At 41.9% G+C, this 19,178-nt stretch overlaps 1 protein-coding gene across 1 annotated transcript in view; it reads left to right on the forward strand.

Moving 5' to 3' along the window:
* The window catches only part of LOC142246022 (uncharacterized), a 349,157-nt gene extending 333,787 nt beyond the window's left edge, over window positions 1–15,370 (forward strand). The window contains exons 2-3 of the mRNA XM_075319032.1: window positions 11,985–12,049; window positions 13,374–15,370. Coding sequence (XP_075175147.1) covers window positions 13,573–15,138 — 1,566 coding nt within the window. The 5' untranslated portion in view covers window positions 11,985–12,049; window positions 13,374–13,572 and the 3' untranslated portion in view covers window positions 15,139–15,370. The remainder of the gene's footprint in view (window positions 1–11,984; window positions 12,050–13,373) is intronic.
* Window positions 15,371–19,178: the final 3,808 nt, after the last annotated feature.

Below are 19,178 nucleotides of genomic sequence, written 5' to 3' on the forward strand. Positions count from 1 at the left end.
CTGCTGCTGCTGCGCCTGCTGTCCACAGGTGTGCCCCCTACGCACACGGACAGCGTACCCAATGGCCCTTGTGTTGTTAACAGGGAGTCCCTGGGCTGGGTGGGTGTGTGGACCCTGTGACGCTAACAGGGTTCCCGGTCACCAGATCCGATTGTCGTCTAACTCGGTTCAGGCTACTATTTGTTTCAGAGGCACCCAGCTTAGTATCTTCCGCCTAATCTTCGGGTTGCCAGCATCTCCTTTTCCATCTAGGAGCACGGTGGACCCCGACTGGCGATTGGGATATATACCAACTTATCCAAATCTGCCAGTCCCCCCGTAACAGATGGTGTTTCTTCAGCAGATGTTACTGTTCCTTAAGCACCAAACCCATGGACACAAACTTTTTTCCCCTTTCCAACACACCTGTTCCCCTTTCTACCAGCATATGGCCTTTTTCCACTCATTTTGTATATGACCAAATTTGCAACTCTGCAGGAACACCCTACTCAGTGCCGTCTCAGCACAGCATCCACCCCTCGGTCCGTCAGATGTGGACAAGTGAAAGACCATTTCCTCCTAGCCATGACAAAGCGTTGAGATTCACTCTATGCAGCAGTGGTGTTTAGTGGAAAAGCCGATCTAAGATTGCATACAAGCTTCTGCTGATACTCCTGCATACGTGCGTCCCTTTCTATGGCAAGACTTATTTTGCCAAATTTTGTCTTGTACCGGGGATCTAAGAGTGTGGCCACCCAGTAGTCAGCATTCCTTCGAATTCAGACAATCCGAGGGTCATGTTGTAGGTAGTGCAGCAAGACGGCACTCATGTGTCTTGCGCATCAAGGAGGACCAAGTCCTTGCTGTGTTGGTGGCGGAGAGGTAAGAAACATGCTTCCTTCCTCTGCCCTCTCCCTCCAACCTCGCACAACAGAAATGTGATCAAGCTCTCCCTCATCTACTCAGTCTTCCATGCCCATCGCCAGTTCGTCCTCCATTTCTTCCTGGGCTCCTGCACCTTCCTCAACAGTTGGCTGATACTATGTGCCCTTATTAATCCCTCTCCCCCACCGTCCCATGCCTGCCGCCTTGGTGCTGCTGAACGTGGGGACCTTGTAGATCTTGTTATCCCTTCCGCATATGACTCCTCCTGTACTTCCTCCCCTTCATCTTGTCCCACCACCTGACTCTGAATAATGTTTAGAGTGTGCTCCAGCATGCAGATGACCGTAATTGTCATAATGATAATGGCATCGTCAGCGCTTAACAACTTCGTCGCCATTTGTAAACTGTGAAGAAGGGTGCATACTAAAAATGGGAGAGAAAAGGCACAATAGGGTCTTACCTGATTTACTGGGTGAAAATCCTAAAGAAGTGGTGCACTCACCTGATCGGGTTGTGCCAGTCACAACTCCTTCAATGGCATAAGTGAGTGCCTAAGCGGTCCAGCAGCAGCCCTGTTGCACAAGTATATCATCAAAAGGGAACTGGAGGAAAAACAGGTTTTTTCGCCGCGCTTGAAGACCACGAACATCAGTGTTGAACAAACAATTTCTTTTATTTCATTCCTATGCGTTTTGGAGACCCCAACTGTCTCTTCTTCAGGGAAAAGAACTTTACAGAGACAAAGGAAGAGCCTTTTATAAAGAGGTGTACAGAAAAAAAGAGAGAGAGGAAATCCCTGGCTATGACGTCAGCTCACCATGTGCTACAGAGCAGTGACTCATAGCCACATAGAATAAAGCCGCGTCATAGTACCCATTTGACAATCGTATATGGTACATATTAATACAATTGGTTTTAAAGAAAACGTTCATCATAAGTGAAAACATAAAACAATTAGAGATTCATAAAAAATCGATTTGGGATACAAAAATAAAAAGAAAAAGAAAAGGAAAAAACAGTATATAAAGATATATACAACTGATACATATGTTTGCCACGAACCCGGAGTTGAGGGGCCGTGAAGTTGACAGGCTATCTCACAACCATTACACTATCAGAAGGATTTAATAGTGCCTTATGGTCAGCTGCAATAGGATCATTAGCACCCTAGTGCAAGTGACATGCACTAGAAGATTCACAGTGTGTAATAATATGGAAAAATGGAGCATATATTATATTTTCAAGCAGAAAAAAATATATTCAAGCAGAAAAAAATATATATTATCATTACTATTATTATTGATTGATAGACTTTAGTGGTTAAACAATTCTAATTGGATGCATATGTGAAAAGTGCATTTGAACAAGAAAAGTGATAGGAGTATAGCACTATAAACTCTATTAGAAACGGATCTTTAAGATCAAACAAAGAGAAACAGGGGAATAGTGCTGTGCGCATGCGGGAGGATAGAGGCAGACTCTCTTACTGAAAGAGGTGAAGTGAGTTCAAAGCCGTGGGAAAAAAGTGCAAAGCGCAGGTTCGCTTCATATGGAAAGTAGCAAGCTCCTCACATAGCGAGGTCAAGAAGGTTCAAAAGCGTGGGAACCTACTGTAATACGCGTGCGCGCGTTCAGCTGTCAGCAACCAACTTTAACACAAAAAAGGGGGGGGTTTGTATGCAATCATGCCGTGGAAAAACAGTGTACATCATAATAAACAACCACGAGTAAGTTATTCAGGGAAATGTGGAGCAGGACCATGCCCGACCGTGCTAGGAAGGACAAAAAGTGGTTCATTTAGATTTATGCTCTAACATAATGCTGGAACAAAGTCTTTCCTGAAGGCTGGTGTGCCGAAAAAAGATAAGCAGACAGAAGGCATATCTCTGCGCTGAAAAAAGGGAAAAAAAGGGGGGGGGTTTAAAACTGAAGACCAGTATATTACTTGGAACACGTAGTGATATAGGCAATAAAACATAACCATAAAACCACAATAATACAATTGGCTAAAACCAAGGATGCAACAGCAGAAAACAAGTATGGTATGCATAGAGATTAAAACAGATATATCTTTCCGGTATATTAATGGTATGCACGAAAAATAGGATTATAAAATATCAAAAACGGCATTTATAGCAACATTTATATCTGAATTCGCGAAAAAATTAAAAACAGTGAATAAATATCAAATAATAATAATATATTATAATTAAGGTTCTAAAAGTCAAGATAATATAATAAAAACCTGAGGAGCAATTATTAGGATTCTTGAAAATACCATAAAAACCACATTTTCGGAAATTAATAAAATAAATCAGTAATCTCATTGAGGCCAAAAGGTTTTAGGGTGTTCAGTCTATGGATCCAATAGGTTTCCTTTCTACTGAGGTTTTCTGCCCTATTGTTGGTATTGGGGGGAACTTGCTCAATGGGCGTAATTTTAAAATCTGGATTTTTATTATGTGCAATCGTACAATGTTTGGACAGCCCATGTTGTAGGAAGCCAGTTTTGATGGTATGACGATGGGAGTTTAATCTATTATGAAGCTCCTGACTGGTCCTACCCACATACTGCTTCCCGCATATGCAGTCCACCAGATAAACCACATAATCGGACTGACACGTCAAATGATCCCTTATTTGGAAATTTTCAGAAGAACCTGGAGAACTAAAAATGATCCTCCCGTGATGAATGCTTTTACAACACAAGCATTTTTTTGACCCACATCTGTATGCTCCCCCCATAGCTGGAGTTTTTTTTATTTTGGCTCAGTGTTGCTGTTCTGAGTCTACTTGGGGCCACAATGGTTTTAATGGTAGGTGCTCGTCTGAAGGTGATATCAGGAGCCGAAGGCAAGATCGGGATGAGTATGGGATCCTTTTGTAAGATAACCCAATGTTTAGAAAGGGTATCTCTTATGGTTATATTATCCCTGCTGAAAGTAGTAATAAAATTTAATGCAAACTCATCCTTAGTGTCATTTGTCGTCTTACCCTTAACTTAACCCTTAAGATGAGACTGTTTGAGTTTGACCGTCTCCTGGTAGGCTTTCCGGACTAAAGACTCAGGGTATTTTTTTTCTGAAAAACGTCCCCTCAAAATACCTACTTGATCTCTGAAGTCAGTATCACGTGAACAATTGATCCTGATTCTTTTGTACTGATTAAGAGGGATGTTAAAAAGCCATTTAACATAATGCTCGCTTCCAAAGTGTATATAACCGTTAGCATCTACTTTCTTGAAGAAAGTTTTGGTGAGAATTTTATTGTGATCATGAAAAATGGTTAGGTCCAAGAAATTAATCTCTTTATCACATATAAGTCGCCGTGAAGTCCAGACCCCAGTCATTCTCATTCAGTCCATCTAGGAAAGTTCTGATGTCTGAGCGGTCACTATCCCAAATTATAAACAGGTCATCAATAAACCTTTTGTACAGGATGATACCACCCTCATGCAAGCCGTTATCAATAAATAGCATTTCAAATAGCCCCATAAACAAATTAGCGGAGGAGCATGCGGCTTTAGAGCCCATAGCTGTACCGATACGCTGATGATACAATTTTTCAGAGAAGGTAAAAAAATTATTGTGAAGAATGAAATGCATACTTTCTAGAAGAAAGTTTTTCTGAGGGAGAGGAAACCTGTTATCATCCTCTAGGAAGAACGAAAAAGCTAGCAGGCCCAAATGATGGCGAATATTTGAGTATAGAGATGCTATATCAATTGTCACAAAGATATAGGACTTGCTCCATGTGATTTTATTTAAAAATTCTATCAGATGGGCTGAGTCTCTAGGATGGCTTTTGAGATTCATAACATGTGGTTGCATTAGTAAGTCCACATAGTGGGCTAGGTTCGCTGAAAGGGAGTTAATGCCGGAAATGATAGGCCTCCCAGGGGGGTTCCGCAAAAGGGTAATGGTGAATTATTCACTTGGAGGAACCTTTTTTCAGCTGAGCTCAGCATATTAGCATCAACTGCACCTTGAATTAGAGTTTTATAAGTTACAACAGCTTGATCATATTTATCTTTGTTGACAACTTCATAGGATAAAGGGTCCGATAGAATTCTAAGGGCTTTTTTGATGTAGTCCGTCCTATTTTGGATAACTATTCCGCCACCCTTATCTGCTGCTCAAATTACTATATCACCATTAGTTTTAAGATTATTTAGGATGCCGGAGTTTGTCAGTGAGACCAGGCCCCCCTTTCTTCTTCATAATAAAAATCCAGATTTTAAAATTACGCCCATTGAGCAAGTTCCCAATAGGGCAGAAACCCTCAGTAGAAAGGAAACCTATTGGATCCGTAGACTGAACACCCTAAAACCTTTTGGCCTCAATGAGATTACTGATTTATTTTATTAATTTCTGAAAATGTGTTTTTTATGGTATTTTCAAGAATCTTAATAATTGCTCCTCTGGTTTTTATTATATTATCTTGACTTTTAGAACCTTAATTATATTATATTATTATTATATGATATTTATTCACTGTTTTTAATTTTTTTGCGAATTCAGATATAAATGTTGCTATAAATGCCTATTTTTCGTGCATACCGGAAACATACCGGAAGGATATATCCTGTTTTAATCTCTATGCATACCATACTTGTTTTCTGGTGTTGCATCCTTGGTTTTATCCAATTGTATTATTGTGGTTTTATGGTTATGTTTTATTGCCTATATCACTACGTGTTCCAAGTAATATACTGGTCTTCAGTTTTAAACCCCAACCCCCCTTTTTTTCCCTTTTTTCAGCGCATAGATCAGCCTTCTGTCTGCTTATCTTTTTTCGGCACACCAGCCCTCAGGAAAGACTTTGTTCCAGCATTATGTTAGAGCATAAATCTAAATTAACCACCTTTTGTCCTTCCTAGCACGGTCGGGCATGGTCCCGCTCCACATTTCCCTGAATAACTTACTCGTGGTTGTTTATTATGATGTACACCGTTTTTCCACGGCATGATTGCATACAAACCCCCCCTTTTTTTGTGTTAAAGTTGGTTGCTGACAGCTGAACGCGTGCACACGCGTTACAGTAGGTTCCCATGCTTTTGAACCCTCTTGATTTCGCTATGTGAGGAGCTTGCTACTTTCCATATGAAGCGCACCTGCGCTTTGCACTTTTTTCCCATGGCTTTGAACTCACTTTCACCTCTTTCAGTAAGAGAGTCTGCCTCTATCCTCACGCATGCGCACAGCACTATTCCCCTGTTTCTCTTTGTTTGATCTTAAAGATCCGTTTCTAATAGACTTTATAGTGCTATACTCCTATCACTTTTCTTGTTCAAATGCACTTTTCACATATGCATCCAATTAGAATTGTTTAACCACTAAAGTCTATCAATCAATAATAATAGTAATGATAATATATATTTTTTTCTGCTTGAATATATTTTTTTTCTGCTTGAAAATATAATATATGCTCCGTATTTCCATATTATTACATGCTGTGAATCTTCTAGTGCATGTCAGTTGCACTAGGGTGCTAATGATCCTATTGCAGCTGACCATGAGGCACTATTAAATCCTTCTGATAGTGTAATGGTTGTGAGATAGCCTGTCAACTTCACGGCCCCTCAACTCCGGGTTCGTGGCAAACATATGTATCAGTTGTATATATCTTTATATACTGTTTTTTCCTTTTCTTTTTCTTTTTATTTTTGTATCCCAAATTGATTTTTTATGAATCTCTAATTGTTTTATGTTTTCACTTATGATGAGCGTTTTCTTTCAAACCAATTGTATTAATATTGATATAGAAGGGTTAATAGTTTCTCTATTTCTTTATTAAAGATATTTTATTGTTCCATTAGTAAGTATATCTGGTGGTAGTTCATAGTCATTATGGAGCCTTCGGAATGAGAGACAAGCTCAAGGATTATTATTGTCTGCTCAATGTTCTTCTTATCTTCTTCTTATCTCATATGCATGACTCTACATTTTTGTTTTGCTAAAACTTAAAGGTCATATGAGCAACTTGTAAAGTCCAGCTAGAAGCAATATCACATTGATCTGTAAATGGTATAAATAAACTGTACCTTGGCTGAATAAACAGAAAACTGATCATGCTCACATGAATGCAGGTCTTTTCTCCGAGGGCTCGATCTTGATTAGGCCTGAAGAGGCCTATGTCAACAGGACCTCACTGGTGATCCCATAAGCTGACTTGTGACAAAATAGAAGAGCTACAACAGTTTCTGGCGCCCAACGTGGGGCCGTGGCCAACCAGCCTATTCGGAAGACGTTTTGGGGACTCTTGAGACAGTGAAATTTCAGCTGCAGCAAGGTGAGAAGATTTATTCTTACACTTTATTTCACTCTCTCTGATTTCCCGAATATTCTGGGTAAGGCTGTACACACGGTTCAAGAACTCTGGCATCACCAGTGAGTATTGTTTTTTTTTTTCTTTCTCATGCATGTCTGAATGAGAGTTGAAATATAGAGTAATAAGATAATCTGTTGTCCGTCCATTAACTGATTGCATAGATTGCATAGCACGGAATTTGGGACAGTCTCTGTATAATTACATTTGCTGTGTTGCTGTGTTTTGTGTTTTGCCTTCTTTGGCCATTTTTGCATCTTTGATGGGCAATACACTGGTCTAGGGATATGTGTTCATAAATGGTTTCATACTAATGCCTAGATAAAGTAGGCAGGCAGTAAGTTGTTGTATATTGATGAGAAGCCTCTGCATAACAAAGTGACGAGTAATTGAGATAAGGGACTTGGTGAAATAATATGTATGTATAAGTTTAATGGTTATAGGTCATACTGTGGACTGTGAAAAGATGTTCTGGTTGTGAAATGTCACAGGTCATAGCCACATAGAGTATTTGAGTGGATACCTGACATATGTATTTTTTCCATCAGTGTCAAGAGCGGTTTAGATAATTTTATTTACATGTGAGGTTCACTGATCCTTGGAAGGTGTATTGTTGCATATTCTGGAATCAATGAATGAGTGGACAAGTGGTCCTGGGATCTGTCCTTATAGTGAGATATTGTATGCTTCTTCCCCTCAAAATGGAGATGAAGGTTTTATAGCTAAGTAATTTTTCCTTTCAGTAGAATATTAGTACTGTGAAGGTATATACGTAGTCTCAATTTTCTGCTAGGATTGTGTATTATACCAGTGGGTATTAGGAAAGTTGGATGTTTTGGAAAGCTGAATCTGGACGAAAAATTCTTTTGAGATAAGACTCTTGCTAAACAAACTGTGCGCTGTTGGGAGAGGGGAAGCGAGGCGCTGCGCGATTTTCTGTCTTCTGCCCTCTGTAAGAAGTCAGCTCTAAGGATTGTTTTGGTTTAACTCTAGTTTACGTTCGTTGCTGGAATACTTTGTAAAGGACCAGCATGGGATACCCAACTGCACATCAGGTCTAAGGGGGTTAGAGAGCAGTGTGGCCTTCCCACTTACATGGAGGTGGTCTAGCAGGTGAGAGGACTATCACACCTGGTCCTTCCTGCTTTAGTCATCTGGTCTATTGGGTGAGAGAGGTGTTTTTTTTAACCCTTCCCAATACGCCCTGCAAGTGTAGCAGGTGAAAGTGAATGCTGATTTAGCCTTCCAGCTACAACTTGAGAGCCCATTCTGACTTGCCGAAGAAGTGTGGCCTGTTGACAAGGTCCAGGGACACAGAGGGCATTTGCAGAAAGGTGGGCTGTGTCGGAATAAGTTGAAGCCATGGTCAACTTGTTCAGTGTGCAGCTTGGGGCTCCAGCAGGATCCAAAACAGCCAAACAGATAGTGCAAGAAAGGGAAGGCAAAGAAGCAGTGAAAAATGTCAGACCAATACTCAAAAAGGCAGACATGCCAGAGTACGGATGTTTGGATGTTGAGAAATGGCACAGATTCAGGGAAGAAAAGAGAGGTTGGATAAAAGACAAGAGAGTAGAGCAGCAAGTAAATAAATGGTGTCGTGTGGCTGAAGAGGTGCAGCATTGTGGATATAAAGAGACCACAGCAGGAGATAAGGTGTATTATGAATGTTTTAATGCACCAAAAGCAGGAATTGTGACTGCTACCGCCCCCCCTTCACATAAGCAGAAACCCAGACCAGATGAATGGACTTGTAAACATTGTAGTCAGACAAACCCAGACTGGAGAGATACTTGTGCTACATGTAATGTTACTCGCCCTAAGCGGATTGCACTAAATCCTGTTCGAACCAGATCACATGTGATGACAGAGGACGCTGACTCTGAGACAGAGGTAGTGAAGGAATTGAGTTTTGGGGAGGAAGCTGACGGTGAGGAAAGGAAAGAACGCCCTGGGACCAGTACAAAAAAATCAGATACATCCCGACCGAGGAAGGTCACAAGAATCAGACAGACACAGGAGTATTATCCCTGGAGCCCCTCTGACCAGCTAGCTATGTTGAAACAGTTACCTGACCCTGAAAACCAACCTTTCCCATTTTACAGGCAAATGCAGACAATACAGGTGACTTATAAATGCACTTGGGCAGACCTCGAGAGTTTGGTGACTGCAAAGGCAGGTAACGTGTTGGGACACATAATTAAATCACATACTGATATGATAAAGGAGCAATCATGGGTCATGGATGTTCAGTCTGAGAGGTCTGGAATGACGTACTGTGAGGCATTGAAAGGATGGGCTACAAAGAAACAAACAGAGCAGTCTGTACTGATGACTGACGTGACACAGCAAAAAGGGGAGAGTATAGAGACGTACTTTGGGAGGTTACAGCTGAAGTGGACAGACATGGGCTACAGTGCAAGAAACGACCTTGATATCAAAATATTGGTGAATGCATTCATTGACGGTATGAATAAGTTTTTACGAGAAGCAGTACAGACAGCCAGACCTGAGTGGAGAAACATGGACCCAACAGACCTTCTACAAGTAGCTAAGGGGGTTGAACTGACAAAATAAAAGCGACCAGTTATGTATGCTAGAGCACAAGGAAGACAGTGGAAGCAGAGAGGGGGCGCACCAGGTGACCTAGTGACCGTACAGTGCTGGAATTGTGGACAGAATGGACATTATGGCAGACAGTGCAAAAACTCCAAAAAGGAGAGGGAGCAGACCGACTCTCCTCCTTCCTTCCCTCCTCCTTTGCCTCTGACCTAGGAAACTGACAACCCAGTGACAAACGTGTACCCTGTTTTCGTTCCCTCTGGACCTGGTCCCACCTTAATTACGACCATAACAATGCCAGGGGGGAAAGAGGCAGAATTTTTAATTGACACTGGGGCAGCCGGAACTGTGGTACATAAAGACCTGATAAAGCCAGACATGATTACTGACGAGACTGTGGAGTGTGTCGGGGTGGAGGGATTGGTGTCTGACACTCCCTTGACAAAACAGATGAAGCTGAAATTACAAGAAAGCCAGGAAATTCTCACAAAGCTTATTGTTAGTGAAAATACTCCTATGAATTTGCTGGGGGCTGATGTGTTAAGTGCTATCCAGGCTACCATACAATACACCCCAGAAGGTATTACAGTCACAAGTCCCCTCTCTGACAAACACTTGTGCAAGATTGCAGCAATGGTGTACATGTCCAAATCTGCGAGAGTGTCCGATACCAGAACTAGTGAAGACATAGCAATGCAACAAGTTCCAGACATTGTATGGGCAAAGGGAAAAACTGATGTTGGTCGACTTCCTATTCCCCCAGTCATGATAAAATTAAAAGAAGGCTCCACTCCTCCTTGTTTAAAACAGAATCCCTTAAGCCCAGCCAAATCAATGGCCCTGACCAGAGATATAAGAGAATATGTGCAAGCAGGGGCTCTAGTACAAAGGTCCTCCCCCTGTAACACTGCCTTGTATCCAATCAAGAAAAAAGGGCCCAAAGGTTCCCCTGATACATACAGAATGGTGCATGATTTGAGAGATGTCAATGCTGTCACTGAGAGTGTTACATCAATTGTTCCAAACCCACATACATTACTGTCACAAATCCCAGGGACCTCCAAATGTTTTACAGTAATTGATTTGGCAAATGCATTTTTCTCTGTGCCTCTAAACCCTGACTGTCAGTATCTTTTTGCCTTCACACATAAAGGGAAACATGTACATGTGGACAGTCCTCCCGCAAGGAGGAATGAATTCACCTACCATTTATTATACAGCTATGGCAGGAATTCTGGAACAGTGGCAACCGCCTCATCCACAGGTTACGCTATTGCAGTACGTGGATGACCTTTTGCTTTGCTGTCCAGACCAGACGTCCTGCAAGGAAGCCACAATTTCTTTGCTGTGTTTTCTGGCAGAGAATGGTTGCAAAGTTTCACGTGAAAAATTACAGTACTGTAAGCAAAAAGTAACATTTTTGGGTCACTGTATCTCTGAAGGTACAAGACACCTGACTGAGGAGAGAAAACAAGCAGTCCATAATCTCTCCTTACCCAGGTCCCACCGGCAACTGCGCACCTTTTTGGGCTTAGTGTCATACTGCAGGCCTTGGATAAGGTCTGCCTCGCAAATGATGCAACCCCTCTATGATTGTCTGTCATCTGACCCCTTTGACCTCACTCAGGAAGCTATTGATTCCTTTCATTCCCTTAAACTACTCATTGTATCGGCCCCGGCCCTAGGTATTCCAAATTACGATCAACCATTTTTCTTGTTTTGCACAGAATAGGGAGGGCATGCGACAGCCGTCCTCACACAGCAACATGGTGACAAACAAAGACCAATAGCTTACTACTCAGTGCGATTGGACCCAGTTGTCAGAGGGTCTCCCACGTGTGTCCGTGCTGTAGCGGCTGCTGCAGTACTGCTAGGGAAGGCTTGTGAGATCACATTGACATTTCCCTTAACAATTTACTCCCCGCATGACATCCATGCTATACTTGTGCAAGTCCAACCGAAACACCTGTCTATGGCCAGACAGCTCAGACTTGAATGTGCCCTTCTGATTCCTGAGTATGTCTCCCTCAAAAGGTGTAATGTTCTGAATCCAGCCACCCTTTTGCCAGTAGATTCAGAAAAGGGGGAATTAGTGACAATGGTAGCAAGTGAGGATGAATACTTTGACATGACGCACGAACATGACTGCATAGAGCTGATGAGTCAGGAGACAGCAGGTTTTCCACATGTCTATGATACACCTATTGCTAATGCAGATTTTGAATTTTTTGTAGATGGCTCCAGATACCACCTGGATGGGAGATTCTACAATGGATATGCAGTAGTATCCTCACATGAGGTAATCCGAGCTGAACCACTCCCGCCGCACATGTCCGCACAGGAGGCGGAGCTAACAGCGCTCATTGAGGCGTGTAGAGCGGGATCAGGTAGGAAAATTAATGTTTATTCAGACTCAAATTATGGATTTGGGATCTGTCATGATTGTGGCCCTATCTGGAGAAGTAGAGCTTTTCTTACATCAGCTGATAAGCCTATTAAAAATGCAGAATTCGTAAAACGGTTAATGGAGGCACTAATGTTACCAGTCCAGGTTGGCATCATTAAGGTGAAAGCACACACAAAAGGTTACTCACTGGAGGTAGTGGGCAATAGAAGGGCGGATGCGGCTGTGAAAGCAGTGGCAAAAAGGCCTAGGGATCAGAGGATAGTGGCAGGGAGCCAGCAAGTCCCAGCAACAGTGAGTCTGGATGTCCTGAAATCCCTCCAGCATCAGGCTGCCCAAACAGAGAAGGAACACTGGGGGAAAATGGGAGCTGGGCTGAACTCAAATGGAGCATGGGAAAGTAAGGATAGGTTGTGTTTACCAAGGTCCCTGTTCCCTATGATGGCACAAGCAACACATGGCCCCACTCACACCTCAAAAAGTCACATGTGTAACGAGGTGAATGCCTTCTTGATCGCTCCTGGCTTCAGTTACGTAGCCTCCAAACACGTACAATCCTGCATTATCTGCGCACAACACAACCCAGGTAAAACAGTAAAAGTCCCTAAGAAAGCAACACCCAGACCGCTCTACCCGTTTCAACGACTGCAAATAGACTACATACAACTACCCAAGGTAGAAGTGTATGAATATTTCCTGGTATGTGTAGATCTCTTCTCAGGATGGGTTGAGGCCTATCCAGTAAAATGTGCAAATGCTAAAACAACTGCAGATACACTGATGAAGGAACTAGTCTGTAGGTATGGCATCCCAGAAGCCATAGAAAGTGACAGGGGTACACACTTCACTGGAGAAATAATGAGGGACATTATGCAGGCCCTGGGAATAGAGCAGGCATTCCATACCCCTTATCATCCGCAGAGCAGTGGAAAAGTAGAGAGATTAAACAGGACACTTAAACTAAAAATTCAAAAGGCCATGGCAGAGACAGGAAAGAATTGGGTAGAGTGCTTATCCCTGGCACTCTTTTCAGTCAGACACACTCCAAATAGAAAGACAGGCTTGTCTCCTTTTGAAGTCCTGTTTGGTAGTGCCCCAAAAACAGGTCTGTACTTTCCACAAGTGTTACAGATGCAACACGGCACTATGACAGCCTACGTCCAGGCCTTACAGGAAAGACTTAATGTGGTGCATAAACATGTCTTTTCATCCATTCCAGATCCCAATGCAAGTACAGATGTGCATCAGCTGAATCCAGGTGATTGGGTGGTCGTGCGCAGACACATGAGAAGGAGCCTAGATCCACGCTTTGATGGCCCATTCCAAGTCCAGCTGACCACATCCACCTCAGTGAAACTTGAGGGAAAACCCACCTGGATCTACGCCAGTCACTGTTAAAAGGTCACTCCACCGGCAGAATGACAGTTTTGCTAATTATCCTGCTAGGTGTAGCAGGGTTGCTGCACCAAACAAAGACACTGAGCGAACTTTTAAATACGGACTGGGATAATAAACTCATTCGCCACCATATTTCTCTTACTGAGGACATGGAAGGAGAAAAGCCAAAAGACTGTTGGATATGCACACACAGTCCTATTTCTTCAAAGACTATGCCTTATTTAGCCTTACCTCTGGAACCACAGGAGGTATTGGTACCAGACTGTATACACAATGAAACCTGGACTCAATCTAGATTTTTGGGAGAAGATGTACCTCGTGATGTATCTGCTACATTGACTATAGTTGGATGGGTCACTAAACCCTGGTTCCAGCTAAATATCACACGGCCCAATGGATACTCGTGGTGGATGGAATACGATTCAGACAAGGGCATAATTGCCAAAATAAAGACTAAGATTCCTCATTCGGGCCCCATTCCCCATGATGGATTATGGTTCAGTCTTCAATACAATGGTGTTGGAAATTGTGGAAAAGACAATAACTGTTTCTATATACATACACATGACTTAACCAAGGACAATGAGACAGTATATCAGAAGGGTATTGAGGGCTGTACATCATCATTTATTAGACGGACTTTTAGGAGGGAGCGGGGTAGCTGTATCTCGGTTATGACCGGAAAACAAATGAACAATACGTGGTGTGCTCATAAAGTCATGAAGGGGCTTCTGAATCTGCTTTATTGTGTACAAAGTCAAACTCACTTTTGTATTTTCCCAGAGGGAGTGTTTTTGGTTTGTGGGAATCGTGCTCACAAGTGGGTGAGCCCTGACATGAGAGGGGTTTGCACACTTGCCAGACTAACACCAGCCACTTTCATAGTTCCTCATAGTAAAGTAGATGTAACAGCTGGCCCAATTCATACCTTGTATAAACGAGCAGCAGATAATACACCCCGGCCAAATGGTAGGCCTCATGTAGTAAAATTGGGAAAAGCAAATAAGGTATTTAGTGCTATTTTCATACACCATTTCTTAATGCAAATGTGGGACAAGCTAGTAGAGTCCACTGACTACCTGGATGATCAAATGTTTCGGGTTCTTGAGATTCTTAATGCTACCAATGCTATACAAAAACAATTAATTGTAGTCACTAACCAGCATACTATAGTGCTAGACTTTGTGACAGCAAAAGACGGCGGAATGTGTCAAATAATTGGTCCTGCCTGTTGCCATTACATTGACTCTGCAGGCAACCTCCAGGTTAGAGCAGATATACAGAAAACAAGTGAACTTAGGGATAAATGGTTAAAAGAGCACGATGCCAACAGGGACTCCTGGTGGGGAAATACATTTTCTTTTATGAATCCAGCCAATTGGTTTAAGGGCCTAGCAGGTTGGGTTTCTGGCATTATACAAACCTGTATGCAAATATTGATGTTCTGTCTATTGCTTTATATAGCTGTAAAAGCATTGATATATGCATTAACTAAACTACTGAATAATGTATGTGCTAAGAGTCCCAGTATTGAACCCTCTGTAGTTTACTACGGACCCCAAATGGCCTCTGCTGACCGGGAGTAGGTATCTACACTGAGGGTGGATGGGTGAAGTTGGTAGTAAGACCCCTCATGGGTACTAGGCCCATGAGCCAGCAGCTCCTGTTTGGACGCCTACTGACCCTGTAGTGAAGGTTATACCATTTACAAAAGGGGGAAATTGATATAGAAGGGTTAATAGTTTCTCTATTTCTTTATTAAAGTTATTTTATTGTTCCATTAGTAAGTATATCTGGTGGTAGTTCAGAGTCATTATGGAGCCTTCGGAATGAGAGACAAGCTCAAGGATTATTATTGTCTGCTCAATGTTCTTCTTATCTTCTTATCTCATATGCATGACTCTACATTTTGTTTTGCTAAAACATAAAGGTTATATGAGCAACTTGTAAAGTACAGCTAGAAGCCTTTTTTGCAATATCACATTGATCTGTAAATGGTATAAATAAACTGTACCTTGGCTGAATAAACAGAAAACTGATCATGCTCACATGCATGCAGGTCTTTTCTCCGAGCGCTCGATCTTGATTAGGCCTGAAGAGGCCTATGTCAACAGGACCTCACTGGTGATCCCATAAGCTGACTTGTGACAAAACAGAACAGCTACAACAATATGTACCATATGCGATTGTCAAATGGGTACTATGACGCGGCTTTATTCCACGTGGCTATGAGTCACTGCTCTGTAGCACATGGTGAGCTGACGTCATAGCCAGGGATTTCCTCTCTCTCTTTTTTTCTGTACACCTCTTTATAAAAGGCTCTTCCTTTGTCTCTGTAAAGTTCCTTTCCCTGAAGAAGGAGATAGTTGGGGTCTCCGAAATACGTAGGAATGAAATAAAAGAAATTGTTTGTTCAACACTGATGTTCGTGGTCTACAAGTGCGGCGAAAAAACCTGTTTTTTCTCCAGTTCCCTTTTGATGATCTACTTGTGCAACAGGGCTGCTGCTGGACCACTTAGGCACTCACTTATGCCATTGAAGGAGTTGTGATTGCCACAACCCGATCAGGTGAGTGCACCACTTCTTTATGTTTTTCACCCAGTAAATCGGGTAAGACCCTATTGCGCCTTTTCTCTCCCGTTTTTAGTTTGCTCAAGTCCTTTGGACGCCGGGGTTTGGCAGTGAGACCAGGCCCCCCTTCCTTCTTGAGAACCAGGCAGCAGAGGGTCCTTTTCAGCATTCCATCGTTTCAAGAGATATGGATTACTACAGCAATCGCCTCTCGTCCAGAGAGAGGCAGATACTCCAGACTGTGGGAACACCAGATGACAGTGATCCTGAGTCCCACATGGATTCAGAGGTACCTTTTTCTGAGGATGATACCTCTCTTGTGAAAAAACTCTTCCATACTCTGGAGGACCTTATGAAAGAAGAGTTGCATTATAGCCTGGATGCCAGGTTTTTATCGATATATTTGGATGAAGGACTCTGCCCTAAAGGTCTACAGATTGGACGTGAATCGCCCTTCCCGCAGGACCAAGCTTTCACAGCCAAATGGATCGATCTTTTTAAAGACTGCATGAGAGGTATGTTGCTTTGCCTTCATGATAAGAGAACTAATATTGCCATGACTTCAGTACAAAAAAATCACTGAACTTAATAGTGAACTTTCCTCTTTTTGTCTACACCCGTACTATAAATACTTGAACTCTGGGCTTAATACTCGCCTCTTGCAGCTGGAGCACGATACGATTATGAGGAAATCGAAAAAGCTCCAAAGGGATAGGCACGATAAGAGTCAAGCTAAATCTCACCCTCCCGGCAAGGGTCCTGTGCCCCTCCCTAAGAAAAATTAACATAGGAAATATAGCTCCACCTCTAGCAATAATTTTAATAACAGAAAAAGTTTTATTAATAGCAGGTTTCATAAACTTAATAAAAATCACCAGAGCACTACTGAGGATTCCAGCAGTATCTCAGCTGAACCACGAGCTACGAATAGGGTGACTAACCCCAGTGGACCCAACAGACAGCCTGATAAAATTGATCTGCTGGCTGATGAGGTTTTTCAGCAGGCCAATATTCCCAATATTCCCAAATTTAAGGTGATAGAAACAATTTTAGCAGCTCACCCCTCCACCTCTAAAGACTGCATTAACTCTTTACCAGTGAACCCGACCTCCCTGGACCAAGAGGAAACGCAGGCTCATCTGGCTAGGATTAGGCTTCAAGTAGAGAAAATCAGAAAAGAAAGATCCCTTATGGAGCAAGAAGATAACAATACTATCACGTCACAAGATGGTGACTTTATTGATTTATTGAACCTATCTGTCCATGATGATTGTATTCCTTCATCTGATTCACTAACACTTGTAGTCCCAAAAAGTGCATCTATAGAGCCCGAAAAAATCATTATTGATAATACTAATATGTCCCAGCCGCTAGTACCCTTTTTACCATCGGCAAAAATAAAAAAAAACTAACCGAATAACTGATTTTTTAGTCCCACGATCATCAACCAAAAAAAGAAAAAACAGTACAGAGGAGTCAGAGCAGGCTCCAAATGCAAACAAAAAAGAAAAAAAGAATGTTTAAGCAGGTCCAATAGTGTAAGCAATAAGATCAGTGGTTACACTAACAGGACATCAAAAGAGACCATTTCCACCGACAATATTTTTAACCTCTCTGACTATGTTTTGAATAAGGGGGAAATCCAAGTTCTGAATAAGGGCCTGTCATTCTGTCCATCGTATAGGTCAAAGGATTTTGATCTTTTTTTGGATGTCCAAAAGTATGTTAGAAAACTAACTCTGAAAAGGCATTTTTTATTAAAAAGTGACACTAACCTTATTAATCTCCCAGAAACAACTCCTTACTACCATACTGCGGTTAAAGCTAAATCGAAGTTTTATCCTACAGCAAGCTAGGGTCACTTTATAAAAACTTTCTGTGATCTAGTACTCTTCAGTGTAGGAGGAGAAAAAGGGGTTAAACCCGCGCAATCCGCCAAATAAGATGTAGAGATGTTGATAGTTTAATCACTCTTTTATTCCATAGGTCTACGCGTTTCAAGGTGCAGGGACCTCTTCCTCAGGACCATAAAAACCAACATGTTTAACCCCTTTTTCTCCTCCTACACTGAAGACTTCTGCACGTGGGGCCGCGGCAGCCGCCATTATCCTATGCTATCTACGGTGGTTGTGACCCTTCACAACCATTTTTGGTGAGTGTATTTATCTATATACTAACTTGTACTTATCTGGTAAAACCCTATCAGCGCTTCTGTTTTTTAGCACTATTATCTGTGATCTAATACTGGCAGACCTGAAAAAAGCGGTCAATCGAAAAAAATCTTTTAAGCACAATTTGTCGCACATGGAAAAGAAAGCCCTAAATAATCTTAAAACTAATAGTGATATAGTAATTCGAGCAGCAGATAAGGGTGGCGGAATAGTTATCCAAAATAGGACGGACTACATCAAAGAAGCCCTTAGAATTCTATCGGACCCATTATACTATGAAGTTGTCAACAAAGATAAATATGATCAAGCTGTTGTAACTTATAAAACTCTAATTCAAGGTGCAGTTGATGCTAATATGCTGAGCTCAGCTGAAAAAAGGTTCCTCCAAGTGAATAATTCACCATTACCCTTCTTTTACCATCTCCCGAAAATTCATAAAAATTTGCGGAACCCCCCTGGGAGGCCTATCATATCCGGCATTAACTCCCATTCAGCGAACCTAGCCCACTATGTAGACTTACCAATGCAACCACATGTTATGAATCTCAAAATTCATCTTAAAGACTCAGCCCATCTGATAGAATTTCTAAATAAAATCACATGGAACAAGTACTATATCTTTGTGACAATTGATATAGCATCTCTATACTCAAATATTCGCCATCATTTGGGCCTGCTAGCTTTTTCGTTCTTCCTAGAGGACGATAACAGGTTTCCTCTCCCTCAGAAAAACTTTCTTCTAGAAAGTATGCATTTCATTCTTCACAATAATTTTTTTACCTTCTCTGAAAAATTGTATCATCAGCGTATCGGTACAGCTATGGGCTCTAAAGCCGCATGCTCCTACGCTAATTTGTTTATGGGGCTATTTGAAATGCTATTT

Source organism: Anomaloglossus baeobatrachus, chromosome 7 (assembly GCF_048569485.1).
Source record: "Anomaloglossus baeobatrachus isolate aAnoBae1 chromosome 7, aAnoBae1.hap1, whole genome shotgun sequence".
Taxonomy (NCBI): Eukaryota; Metazoa; Chordata; class Amphibia; order Anura; family Aromobatidae; genus Anomaloglossus; species Anomaloglossus baeobatrachus.